The sequence below is a fragment of the Sceloporus occidentalis genome, unplaced genomic scaffold, assembly GCF_023333645.1.
Source record: "Sceloporus occidentalis isolate IW3139 unplaced genomic scaffold, rSceOcc1.0.p SCAF_19, whole genome shotgun sequence".
NCBI lineage: Eukaryota > Metazoa > Chordata > Lepidosauria > Squamata > Phrynosomatidae > Sceloporus > Sceloporus occidentalis.
The window spans coordinates 2,713,926-2,728,022 of NW_028316999.1; the positions used below are offsets into that span (position 1 = coordinate 2,713,926).

At 38.8% G+C, this 14,097-nt stretch overlaps 1 protein-coding gene across 2 annotated transcripts; it reads left to right on the forward strand.

Moving 5' to 3' along the window:
* Positions 1–10,382: 10,382 nt before the first annotated feature.
* Positions 10,383–11,388, forward strand: LOC149302313 (DNA-directed RNA polymerases I, II, and III subunit RPABC3-like). Of its 2 annotated transcripts, XM_089482612.1 has the most exons (5): positions 10,383–10,455; positions 10,541–10,624; positions 10,766–10,859; positions 11,085–11,168; positions 11,271–11,388. In XM_089482612.1, exons 1-5 carry the CDS (start codon positions 10,383–10,385, stop codon positions 11,386–11,388), a joined length of 453 nt encoding a protein of 150 aa, XP_089338738.1. The 2 variants fall into 2 exon arrangements, with proteins under 2 accessions (XP_089338738.1, XP_089338739.1); XM_089482613.1 differs by lacking the exon at positions 11,085–11,168.
* The last annotated feature ends 2,709 nt before the right edge of the window (positions 11,389–14,097 follow it).

The window sequence follows — 14,097 nt, forward strand, 5'->3', positions numbered from 1 at the left end:
TATGATGTCACACTACTGGCTTTGTATAATTTATGCGGCTTGAATTTGTTTTCATTTCTGAAGACTAAAAAATATGCTTGGTAGCAACAGAGTCATTGAGAAGGGTGGTGGTATTTAGCTCCCTGGACAATTAACATACTGTTTGCTTGTTTTGTTTTAATATTAGGTGTCCCAGCAAGTTGGAGATGTTCTTTCACAGCTCAGCCTTCTTTCAGAAGCTACACAAAAAGCAAAGAGCCCACAGTGCATATCTAATGAATTAAAGAACCTGTCCCGAAGTATCAGAGACATCACAGGTCTCATAAATAAGTTGATGAAAAAGGATACGTCTCTCTTTCAAGAAGTCTCACTTCTCCATTTACATGGCATTCATTTTAACACTACAGACAGTATGGAAATTTTACGTAGGTTCTACAAACTGCTTCAAGGGAAAGTCACGTTGCTTTCACATAACCTGAGACAAAAATTATGCAGGTGACAACATTAAAGCCTGTGGGAGTGGCAATCCCCAGATATGTGGACTGAACAAACATAAAAACTAATATGTGGCATCTATTACCAGGAGAGTTATTTACCTTATGAAATGCTGAACATGGCCAAGTGGCTGAAACCTACACATGCTACCCACACAAAAATGTGGAATTAAACCAGACTTGGAAAAATACCTTTACATAAAATATAAATATACAAAATCAATGACAGTCTCAAGGAAGTGAATGAAACTACACTCATGGTCCATCTATCAAGGACAATGATTGGTTGGTTTACGGTACTTTCACCCATATAATGTGCATGTGGGGTTTAATGTCTATGGTACTGGTGAATGACAATCCTCATCAGCGCTATGAAGATCTATGTTCTGTGTGTGCAGCTTTATGTGACACCTAACAAGGTCAGATAAAACAGTTACAGATGGATTCCTGTGTAGCTATATTATTTTGTGCCTTGCATTTAATGTTGCTATTCTAACAAACATTTGCAAATAATATAAAATGATCAATATCAGATATACTGTGATTGGTGGGCAAAGAAAGAACATATTATGTTACCCTGGAATCTTAACACAGTGTGACTTTATTAAAGAACAACAATTAGCAAACTCCACTGGGCTCTGTGGAGATTGCTCCATGTGTACCGTACCTAGAAAAGGTAATACTGGCCAGAGTTCTAAATATATCAGTTGCCACAGAAAGCAATAGATTATCCTGCTGATTATTCCACATTTTCCACTTTAGATTGTAATTAAATCACTACACCATTCCTACTGCTGAATTGTAAACTCACTGTCCAGAAAAGCTTTAAGCACATAAAGTTTACTAAGAACATGATTGTCGTTGAAGACCAAAGCAGGCACAGATATGATGTTGCCATTAAAAGAGTCAGTTTAATGTCCCAGTCTCACTGTGGCTGACTGGTGGAGAGTATGCCACATGTCAGGAGATGTCTTCAGCGAAACACATCTTCTGCATGGCAATTGGGGGGAATGCATAGGGAGAAGAATCTGCAAAAAAACCCATACATTTGCAAGGGAGATGCTATGTTCATTTAAAGGGACCTTCTAGTTATCATTTCCTTTAAAATATACCGTATTTGCCCGAATATAGACCGCACCCCCCCCCCCTTTAAGCCCCGCAAGACCCCCGGGAGTCTGCTTTGGTAAGTCTAGGGGGGGCACATCTTGGGGGCAGGGTGGCAGCATATCTCGGGGGGCAGAGTGGCAGCATATCTCAGGGGGCAGATGGGCAGCATTTCTCGGGGGGCAGATGGGCAGCATTTCTCGGGGGGACAGAGTGGCAGCATATCTCGGGGGGGGCATAGTGGCAGCATATCTATTACAAACAATTTTCTTCAAAAAAGCACCTAACTTTTAGGGTGCGGCCTATAATCATGTGCGGCTTATAATCGAGCCAATACGGTATATGATAGCTTCAGTGTCCCTTTAAACATTTTTGTGGTGTTTTTATTTTCTTAATAATTTACAGAATACAATAAAAGAGCTGTTAAGGATTATCAATGGGACAGCATCTTTAACTTCACATATCTATGTGAAATATTATAAGTACATTTCATTGAGCACATAGCTCAAAATCCATCAGCTAGAACTTCCACCACATCTGCAGCTCTTAATTAGAAGGGAATCACTGCGCTATTAGCCAAAATTCCCTGTAACTGTGGTTTTGACTTAAGCAATCTGTGACTCTCTTTTTATTGCTAGCTGCAAACAAAGGTTTATACATCTTAGAACTCCCAACTTTTCATTAAATGTCAGAATACAGCCACCATCGAAGAACAAAAACAAATCCTTACAACCCTATACTGAAGGTTGAACTACAACATAAATTATCTTTTTGCTTTGTTTGTATCAATAGGCAACAGTAAGAATTTATGGGTTTTTTTGTATTGTCCTAATGAATTGCACAATCCTAATGTTACAGACGCGACACACTATATATTGAGACAGACAATGACAGTGGTACACTATAACTCCCATCACGTTATACTGAACCAGACAATGAGGCTGGTACAGCATAATTTCCATAATTATATACTAATCCAGACATTGACAGTGGTACAGCATATCTCACATCACTATACTGAGCCAGACACTGATTGTAGTACAACTTAACTCCTATCACTATATACTTAACCACACATTGACAGTGGCACAGCATAACTCCCATCATTATACAACGAAACTCCTATCAATATATCTAGAACCACACAGCGACGGTGGTACAGCATAACTCCCATTGCTAGATAATGAGCCAGGCATTGACTGTGGTACAGCATAACTCCCATCACTTTATACTGAACTAGACAATGAAGCTGGTACAGCATAACTCCCATCACTATACTGAGCGAGGCACTCATTGTAGTACAACTTAACTCCAGTCACTTTATACTGAGCCAGTCACTGATAGTGGTACACCTTAACTTCCATCACACTCTCACTCACACATTTCCTCATGCTTTATCACATTCTCTGAATGTTTTCCTACCTTTCCCATGTCCATGTGTCCTTTGCTGCTGCAGCTCCTCTTTCTCTTCTTCTTCTTCCTTCTCTTTTTGTTCTGCCTTCCGTGGTTGCGGCTTCACTGCTGAACTACGGGAATATCATATTACGGCACTCACCATTAATAGCCAGCATGCATTGCAAGGGACTAGGATATGGATGTCTGTATAAACAGACCTTCCACTCCCTAATTCTTGGGACAGTAAGAGGGAGATCCATGATCTCCCCAACTCTGGCCCTTCTCCCCCAGTGGTGGGCAGTATAGTCCGTCTTTTGAGAGACGCACACCCAGGGCTGAAGGCCTCCCCATAGGGATAGACCACTGGTGCATGGGTCTCCCAACCCTCACAAGCCCTTGGTACTTTTTCACCCCAGTGCTGTTGGCTGCAGAGATCTATATGAGGTCACATAATAAGACATTGCACAATACCTTGCGCCTTTAGTGTGGTAACATCATAACCGGGAGTGCAGGCGGACCAGTGGTGCAAAATGTTATACTGCTTTACGGGGGATGTTTGTGTGTGATAAGCTCTTCATGCCGTGACATGGAAATGTATTGTGAGTGGAGTCTGTGGCTGAGATGTTTTAGTGTGATTTGGTAGACAATGCATGCATTAGTTCAGCTGAGAGTAATCTGTGTTAATGAGTGTGTCAGAGTGGCATATCTTGGGGGCAGAGTGGCATATAGGGGGTATAAGGCATACCAGGGAGGCAAAGTGGCAAATAGGGGGTATAAGGCATATCTGGGGAGGGCATAAAGCATATCTGGGGGGCAGAGTGGCAAATAGGGGGTTATAAGGCATAACTTGGGGGCAGGTTGGCAAATAAAATGAAATAAAAACAAGAAATGCATTTTTCTCAATCATAGTTTACATGTGAATTTATATTTACTAGTAAAACGTTTTTTGCAATATAAACTAAGGAATGACACAATAGTACAAGGTGAATGAGTCAATTAACACAATACAAACAAGCGGAAGACCACTGTCAGTCTACCCTAATTAGGTTGTGAGAAAGCTGATGAAGTCTGAGTAGATCGACTATAAATGCTAATGATCATATACAAGTTGTCATTCACCTTGCATTATTGTGTCATTCCTTAGCTGATATTGAGCTTTTTTCAACTGTTAGTTTAACCTAGTATACACTACTACACATCTCTTATGTGAAGTATTGTAATATGCCTTTTTTGAGGTAAAGAATGCAAACATTCCATTGGTTACAAAGCACTTTAACATACATCGGTGAGCTGCACAAGGCAGTAACACAATGCATTTAGGCATGTAGATGTAGTCAAGGCAACTTTCTGAAATTCAAACCAAGCACCAGAATGGGGAAGAAAGGGGATTTAAGTGACTTTGAACGTGGCATGGTTGTTGGTGCCAGACGGGCTGGTCTCAGTATTTCAGAAACTGCGGATCTACTGGGATTTTCACGCACAACCATCTCTAGGGTTTACAGAGAATGGTGCGATAGAGAAAATATCCAGTGAACATTGGAAGACTGGATGAACGTTGCCTGGTCTGATGAGTCTCCATTCCAACTGCAACAGTCAGGCAGCAGGGTCAGACTTTGGCGTAAACAACAGGAAAGCATGGATTGATCCCGCCTTGTATCAATGGTTCAGGCTGGTGGTAGTGGTGCAATAGTGTGGGGACATTTTCTTGGCACACTTTGGGCCCCTTAGTACCAATTGAGCATCGTTCAAACAGCCCATGTGAGTATTGTTGCTGACCATGTCCATCCCTTTATGACCACAAAAGGGGGTCCAACCCGGTACTAGCAAGGTGTACCCAATAAATTGGCCAGTGAGTATATATATATTGCAATGCTTCATTGTATTGTTTCTTTCATTGTTTTCAAAGGCAAAGGTTAGAATGCATAAGCATCTGACACATCCAGTAAAGCAACACTCATAACACTAGGGTAAAGGGGAAATAACAAAAATGATATTGATGAAAAGTACATTGTTAAAATGACATCATTGGTAAACATGAATAAGTCATGTGACAAACTCTTTATGCACTTTATGGATCTTTTATGACTTTACAAGATTGTGTAAAGATTAGATAAAAAAATACAGGGTTGGGCCTCTGTACTCATTTTTATGAGGTTATATGAGTTACACTTAGTGTACACGTGAGCATAATGTGAGATATATATATATATACATATAAAAATTCGAATCGTTTTCTATCCCACAATCTAGGCTTGATATTAATTTCTTGGGAATCAGTGTTCGAATTCAAATATTTTCACAGCCTGTGTGTGAAGAGTGATCATCGCTATTCTAAATTCTGTGACAAATAACAGGAAATGTGAAAAGTCTTAGGGATACATAGGAGACAGGTCAGCAAGTCATGTGAAATAAATGAGGTATTTATTATGGAACACATCCATAAAGTAGTCAGTGTACCCTGCATTTTTTAATCTACGGAAATCTCAGTCGCATTCCAGGAAAAAAAAAATGCTTCCTTAGTAGAATAGTCACTGAATATGGGGAAATCTAACTAGCTTATAATGGAGGCGTATGTGATTGTTTTAAAAGATCCATGAATAAAACGTGTGTGTATACACATAAGTGTGTACATGTAAAAATGTCAGGAAATACCAAGTAACACTAAAAGTGTTTTCATCTAATGGCAAAATAGCTTTCATGGTCATTCACGGTATTCATCTCTACCACTTCTGCTGGAAGGGTATTCCATGCATCCACTACCCTTTCAGTAATGTTTCCTGATATCCTCTCGTTGTGGTAGTATTTCTTCTTTTAAATTAACTCTCTTCCATTATTATGTTGATTCCCTTTGAGCACTTGTTACTTCTTTTTTCCAGGGTATAAACGTTAAGGTCCTTCAACTTTTCCTGGTAAGTTTTATCCTACAATCCATGAACCATTTTAGTAGCTCTTCTCTGAACTTTCTCCAACATTTCTATATCCTTCTGGAGATACAGTCTCCAGTACTGCACACAATACTCCAAGTGAGGTCTCACCTGTGCTCTGTACAACGGCATGAGCTCTTCCCTCTTTCTACTGCTAATACCTCTCGCTATACAACCAAGCATTCTGCTAGCGTTACCTGCTGATCTACTGCATTGTCTACCTACCTTTAAATCCTCAGAAATAATTACCCCTAAATCCCTTTCCTCGAACGTTGAGGTTAGAACAGTTTCAAGTATGCTATATTCTATCCTTGGGTTTTTATGCTTTACTTTGCATTTATCCACGTTAAACGTCAGTTGCCACAGCTCTGCCCATTTTCCAGTTTACCCAGATCATATGCCATTTGACGTATCCCTCCATGAACATCAACCCTGTTGCAAATCTTTTTATCTCCAGCACACAAAAAAACTTGTGGAAGAGCAAGCCTGAAGATCACAACCCACAATATATCTACATATTATCCTAATGCCATTACCATTTCATGGCCAAGTGTATTTTGTACTCTTAACAATGTTTTTGCAGTTTTTACTATGTTTGTTAAACCATTATTTTAAGGCTTAGTGTACCCACACAATATATAGTTTTTCCAGCAGAAATAGGGCTTTTGAATGAAAATATGTTCTTATACCCCACATGCATAATTTTTAGGTTTTGGAGGATGGAGCATTTACAGCTTTCCACTCTTTTTTGGTCCATTCGTTTTGGAACAATAAATGTAGGTTCCTGGCCTTTCAGTTCAGATGAAATTCAGAAGATTTGTTCCATTCGGAAACTAAATTTGTTGTCATTCATCCTCTCTTATACTTTCATTTGGTATAAAACCAACATTGCTTGCACAATAACCTTCGCAACACATTTATGTAAACATATATACACATTACTGTGAGTTTGAAACAAAACAAACCTTTACGCCAGATCCTGAACATGGACATATTTAAGCTATGGTGTCGATGGGGTTAAAATAAGCTATTCTTTTATATATGTGCAAGATCCAAACCTAAAATCATTAATACAACATCTGTGTCTGAGTCATGCTGATAATTGTAATAGTTGCATGTATAAAAATGGTTAGTCTTTATTGATATGCAAAATGCAATCTCTCTATTTTTTGTAAATAAGAATTAACTCTTACAAAGTTAAGGGCTTTAGTAAGAATTTAGTAATGCTGAGTGCATTATAACAAACATTTTTAACATCAATAAAGAGGAATACAAGGGTAATAACAAATAAGGGGCATGGGGACACGATAGATACTATTCTTCCAAATAAATAATTAAAATAATTATGTTAATAATAAAAAACACGTTTACATTAATAAACGGTATAATTCCCCACAATCTAGGCTTGATATTAATTGCTTAATCAGTGTTCCGATTCAATCATACACTGCATGGTGGCGGAAGTCTGATTTAAAAAAGAGCTTTCTTGATCACCTCTAAGCTTTAACAAAGGCATTCGGCGAAAACCCACCCAAGGGCGCACTGTGACCGCTCTGGAGAGTGGGCACAATCACTACCGCGAGGGATTTTGGCTCACAAGACGGCGGCAGGCACCCCTTTAAAAAAAACACATTTCCAAGGGGGTCTCAACAGCTTTCTTATCGCAACGTGATTAGCAAAATGCGAGCCGTGTGAAGTACGCGAGCCTGGGGATGCAGCCAAGCGTGGCGTCCCATAGTAGGTCTAAGGCGTACAGAGGGCTCCAAGGGCCTGGACTGAGGTAAGGGGTGCCTGAGCTGCGAGCGTGCTCGCCTGAGGGCCTGACAGGTTGTCTAGTTTTCAAAAATATATGGTTTGATGGGGTCAATTGAATTGGCCTGGCTTTAAAGATGGCCCAATTAGGACATGCAGACAGATGGAGCAGATGTAAAAATTCCAAGTTGAAAACCCGAATTGCGCATATCCCAAATGTGGCCTTTTAGCCTCCAAATAACCTGACAAGCCCATGCATGTACTGTACTCAGGAGATGTTGCTAAACACATATTGGGGTCTTGTTTGACAGTGGCATATACCAGGAGCAATAAATTCATACCTGGAGTATAATTTGTTTAATAAAACACAAAATAAATTGCTACCACAATGTTTCATAAATATATGGTTTAAGTGGGTAAATTGCATTGACCAGCTTCAAAGATGTCCCAAATACCACATGAGGCAGAATGACCAGATATGGGGAAAAATGGCTACTTGTACTTATTGCCCTATAACTTGCAAAAAAAAATTAAAAATACATAAAAACATTGGGTATTTCCAAACTCAGGAGTTTTAGAGATAGTAGAATTTATTCAGCAGGTTTTTTCATTAGCTTTTGCAGATGAGCAAAATATTTTTCAAATAAAAGTTTGAGAAGGCGCTTTTTTTGACATTTTTCATAAATTTTTTTTATAGGAAATTAGATTTGTTCTGGAAAAACAAACAAAAACAATATATAACTTATGCAGGTGCATTAGATGGGAGAGAAGAAATTTACAGCTAAAAATGAGCACCGCGAAAGTGTTAAAAGAGCCTTGGTAACGATGGGTACAATTTTGTTTTAAAAAACAGCCTGGTCCATAAGGGGTTAATTGCAGATCAGGGGGTAATAAATGAAAATAAAAACATTATTGGAGAAGAAAAAAAAAGACTGCTCCAATTTTTTTGGGATGGCTCCTAGATCCAAACCAAATTGGTCGACTGTGTCGTAACGGGATAATTTTTAGGACACGGAATAAACAGGGATACATTTGGCTATAAGGACGGGAATAGTTATAACTTGCTTATCTGGTGACATATCAGGCTGGAGTCTGCCCCTTTTTTGAGGCAGAATTGTAAATAGCTTCAATGCCTTTTGTAGCAAGGTTTAACTTTTTTTTTTTTTTTAAACACCTTTACTTCTTCATGAAAAATTAGCCTACCATTAATGTGAAACCTTTTATATTGTACTAACGTCTCATTTATTTTCCCGCAAACAAAAACGTTCAAGTTTACACTTTTAGCTCATGGGTCACGTTTTGGCAACTAGTGACGAAACCCTTATAGTGCTGCTAACGATGTATAATAAAGATTGGTGCGGAAGGCGCTCTGTGTAAACATGCGCTTAGCGTAAGGATTCGGATTTTATGGTATGTTTTTAAGTGTTTAAGTATAATATATGTATTCTGTGCGTAAAAACCCTTAACCCGCTGCCTAGATTGCCATAAACAGCCCGCCAATGTACAGTACAGCTGTATACACCTAAGCCTCTACCACGCCGGTAGTGACGTAGCACACCGGAACAGGAAGTACCACACAGGCGGCGTGCGTGGAGAAGCCGTAGTAAAAAGTAAGTTATTTAGTATAAATGCGTGTTCATTTGTTCTATAGCGCAGCAGACATTATTATAGTTTTTTTTTTTATTGTTATAACGGATGGGTTTTCTGATGTTAGTTTCTGTGAACAGGAACAGGGTAGATGACATCTGCTGATTATTGAATGGACGTTAGAAAAGTTGTATGGTTACATAATTGCATGGAGCGGGTTGTTATAGTTACTGAGCTACCATTGTGGACTGTATGTGGGTTTTTCTATTCCACTTTTAGGATTCGTAGATTTATTTAGTATGTGCAAGAAATAACGCAGTGTCTGTTAATATTGAAGATGTTTGGATTTAATCACATCACGTTAATGCAGATAGCTTGTGGAGGGTACCACATGACAGTGTGTGGAACCAGAATACACATTAGATCTGTTTTGCATGTGGTCATGCTATATTAGTATGTTTTTAATGTGGTATGTCGATGGACATGCCATTCATTGTATGTATGTATGTATGTATATGCATAGGGTAAATGAGTGTCGCTCTTAAATTAACGTTTCTGTTGCGTACAAACGCATTGGGATTTATGTATGCTAGCCATTGTATCGAAGGCAATGCTTTTGGCCAAACTCATCTCCTGCACAGTAGTGTGGATGCACAGCATGCTGTCTGCCAGCCAGTTTCAGAGTTGGCTTGCATGGTTTTCAGGGGATCTAATGACACACAGAGAGAAATGATTGGCTGCCTCAAGCAGCGAAGCGTTATACAGAACACAGACAGTGGAGGTGATGGCCTTGTAAATACACATTAAAGAATTCTGATATACCCATACTAGAGTGCAAGCTCTACAGGGAATGGACTTACTTTCCTAATGTATTCGTATCAGTTGTACCTGATTGAAATGTCAGTCTGAATGCTGTATCCATTATAAATTGTATTCCCTTTCTGGGATTGTAAACTTAAATGCATTAACTAAAATATATATACACAGAGGTAAGCTCCAGTCACTCACCATGGGGTATTACTTTTGCTTTTAGCACTGCCAGTCACCCTCTCGCTTGCCTCTGCAACCTTGTGGGTTTTTTTTTTTTGTTTTTGTTTTTTAAAACAGTTCTGCATGTTCTTTTTCCTGCAGTTAAAAAGGCTCAGCCATGGCAGGCATTTTGTTTGAAGACATATTTGATGTGAAGGACATTGACCCAGAAGGAAGGAAATTTGACAGAGGTCGGTAGCATCTTTAATTGATTTGTGTATAGGTACGTTTGTGTTCTTTGTTGCCCTTGCGTAAATTCTTGTGTCTGTGTTCCAGTTTCTCGTCTGCATTGTGAAAGTGAGTCTTTCAAGATGGATCTGATTCTGGATGTGAATATCCAGATATACCCTGTGGAGTTGGGTAAGTGTTTTTTTTTTTTTTAAGCACCAAGAAGTAAGATCATCACATATTATCATTGGTATTTAGTTTGGTTTTGTTTGATGTCTGCATAATATTCCAGCATTCATGCAATTTTCATCTTGTATTTTTTTTCTTCCTCAGGGGATAAGTTCCGGTTAGTTATTGCTAGCACACTCTACGAGGATGGGACGTTGGATGATGGTGAATACAATCCCACGGATGATCGCCCCTCCAGGTGCCATAATCTATTGGAAATTCATTAGGAAATCGGTGGGGTAAATTGATGAAGGAAAAATAGTTTGTGCGTAGAATATACATAGCATAGTAATTTAGGTTGAAGAAGACACAAGTCCGTAAAGTTCAACCTTGCAGTTGATCCAGAAGAAGGCAAAAACACAATTGAAGCAAGGTATGCCTTATTTTAATCTGCTTCTCTTTATTCCCCCTCTTTCTTTCTCAGGGCTGACCAGTTTGAATATGTCATGTATGGGAAGGTTTACCGAATAGAGGGCGATGAAACATCAACAGAAGCTGCCACTCGCCTGTAAGTAAAATGTGTTCTTTTTTCGCCTTTGAATTGTCTAAATGTTCTCCTATCCGGTACTGCATGTGTCTTTGAAACCCCTATTATCTCCCCTGCAACCAGGTCTGCATATGTGTCATATGGGGGACTACTCATGAGGATTCAAGGAGATGCCAATAATCTTCATGGTTTTGAGGTAGATTCTCGCATTTACCTGTTAATGAAGAAACTTGCTTTCTGATTTGTGAAAAAGCCTGAATGCAGATGGGGTCGTGCAGCGTTGGATTTGAAGCCCGTTATGATGAACTGATTTCATTTCTCCTCTGGTTTTATATTTAATAAAATATTTTTTTAGTATGTTGTTTCTTGTGAAAATAAGGAATAAGTGATGAGTGAGATCCAAGTTTACTGAGGACGTCCATGCAGTCCATAAAATGTTACTGTACTAAGGGCTGTTAGGGAACATACCGAGACAAAGAACGGTTATCACTTCGGCACAGATGGAAGATTACTATTCATTTATGAATAAACGCTCAAACGATGTGTACTTTTACATGGAATAGGCCAGCAGTGGGAGAATGCAGATGACTGAACATTTTAATGTGCTGACTGCTCTCTGATACATGAACAGCCAGCTTGAGCATCTGCTCCAAGAAGAGGCAGATGCTTTTCAACTTCCTTTATAGTAAGGATGTGTTATCCTGGGCCAGCTTTATACCCTTTTTGCAAGTGTTTACCTTTCAGTAAGAGGAGAAGCAGCGAGAGTAAAGCACAGTTTCAGTTGCAGAAACGGATGTACCTTGCTTTCTCGAAATTCCAGTAGCTATTGAATTTCAAAGCTTTATTCACGTTTGGACTGTGTTTCTCCAAAGAATAAACAATGCAAAATTACATATGTAAATTTTGTCAATATTTTGTAATATTGTCTTCCTCTTAAAAGTTCTATTCTACCTACTTTCCTGAATGTAGAACTTTTGCAAGTAAACGCAACATCAGAAACCCCTTTCCTAGTGTTGTACAACACCTAAATCTGTAGTTTGTTTTTTTTTTTGTCATGTGACTTACTAACTTATCGTTATAGATTTTTGCCATAGGAACTAAAACGCTTCTTAAAAGATCATGTTAAGTTAGAGTAAAAAGGCAAATCAAAGTTGTTTAGGATACTTGAGTATAATTAATTTTCTGTCTTAAGAAGTTTATTCATGAAAGAGGGGAAAAAAAACTATCCCCACCGTATATTCTTCCCTCTACATCATGAAGGAACAACCCCAGTAATGATCTCATGCAAGAAAATTATCTAGCTGTATAACACATAGTTAAATTGTTCATATTAAAGTCATCCCACTGATTGAATTATGCATTATACAGGGCCAGCTCAACCCTTCATTCTGCAAGGGATCCCCCTTCATAATAACAGAAGAAACTACTTACAAGAAGTATCATTGGTTTAATAGAGCAAACTCTCCTGTGCATTTCTACTTTTGTGAAAGAACCCTATTGTTGCAAAGCACCATAAATGCAGCATTTCTGATGTCAAGTCAGACCAGGTCAAAACACCAAGAAATCGAGAAAATAATTTCTGGAGCAAAATCTGAGAAGACATTATAAAATGGTAACCTTTCGTGGAGTATCTGGACCTAATAGTCATCAGTAGTAGGAGAAGCAGTCTCGTGACCTCTGTAGTGTAGCTCTGCCATCACTCCATACGTGGCTCATAGGGAGGAGAGTTGCCAGGATACTTCCACCATGGAAATGGGTGGATCTGGTTAGTCCTTACAGGTTGCCTGCTTGAAGCAGCCTATCATTGTCAGGAAAGTGCTCTCACTGAAATCAATAGGAGCGCTCTATAAAGATATGCACAGGAGTTCCAATTGACCCTAGTCTGCCGGTTGGTGCTGACTGGTGGTAAGTATATCAAGCCAGGGGACATGTTCGGTTGAACGCATCTCCTGCACGAAAAGTAACCAGAGGATGGGCAAATATATACTGCATAGTGTATTGTGCAGAATCCCACCATGCATTTGCAATGGGGACACCATGGAAACCTAAAGTGATCTCTTGGCTATAATATGCATTAAAGTGCATTGGCTAGCTGGAGTGTAACTGTTATGGTTCTGTAAGCATTTGAACGATTAATCCTTAATGCCTAATTAAAAGCATGGAAAGGAACCTTGATGTTAATTTTTAACTCTACAAGAGTAGATTAAATGACTAAACGTAAATATTACATGGTACCTTCAAGTTCTATACTCAGTGTAAAAACGAATCAGACCAATTTATATGTTCCTTTACCATGTTCCTCTTTCCAGTTTTTATTTCCACAAGCTGATTTAAATCGCTTATATATAATCCTTTAAAATAATAATTAAAAATGGTATTCCTGTCTGCAGGGCATTTGCTTTGAGGCAGTCTTCCACTTGATTCACACACTAGCAGTGTACATAGGAACATGCATGCAATGCTGTGGAGTGAACGGAACAAAAACATTTAAGCACAAAAAGGTTTCTTAATAAGCACAATGAACAATAGCAACAGTGAGATGTTTTTATTGGTGGGGTAGCTGGTATTTAAACTTCTTTATACAATATGTAACCTATTTTAAACTGATCACATTTTGCGCAAGGAAGTGCAGATGTATATGTCTGGTTGGGAACATGTCACCACAAATCCCTTGTCGTGGATGACAGTGTAGCCTAATGCTCCAGGTTTCCATGTGCGCAGTTGAGTAGGGAAGACGAGAACCGCATCGAATGATAGATGATCTTCCCCTTGCTTCCAAATATACAGCATCTATTTTGCATATGTACATACACATATATACTATATATATATATATATATATATATATATGTAAATAATAGTTTGTTATTGGACTAACTGTATTTAAAATATTTAGTCTGCCTTTGCATTCATCATGCATCATATTTCCATTAAGATACAAATGCCCCAC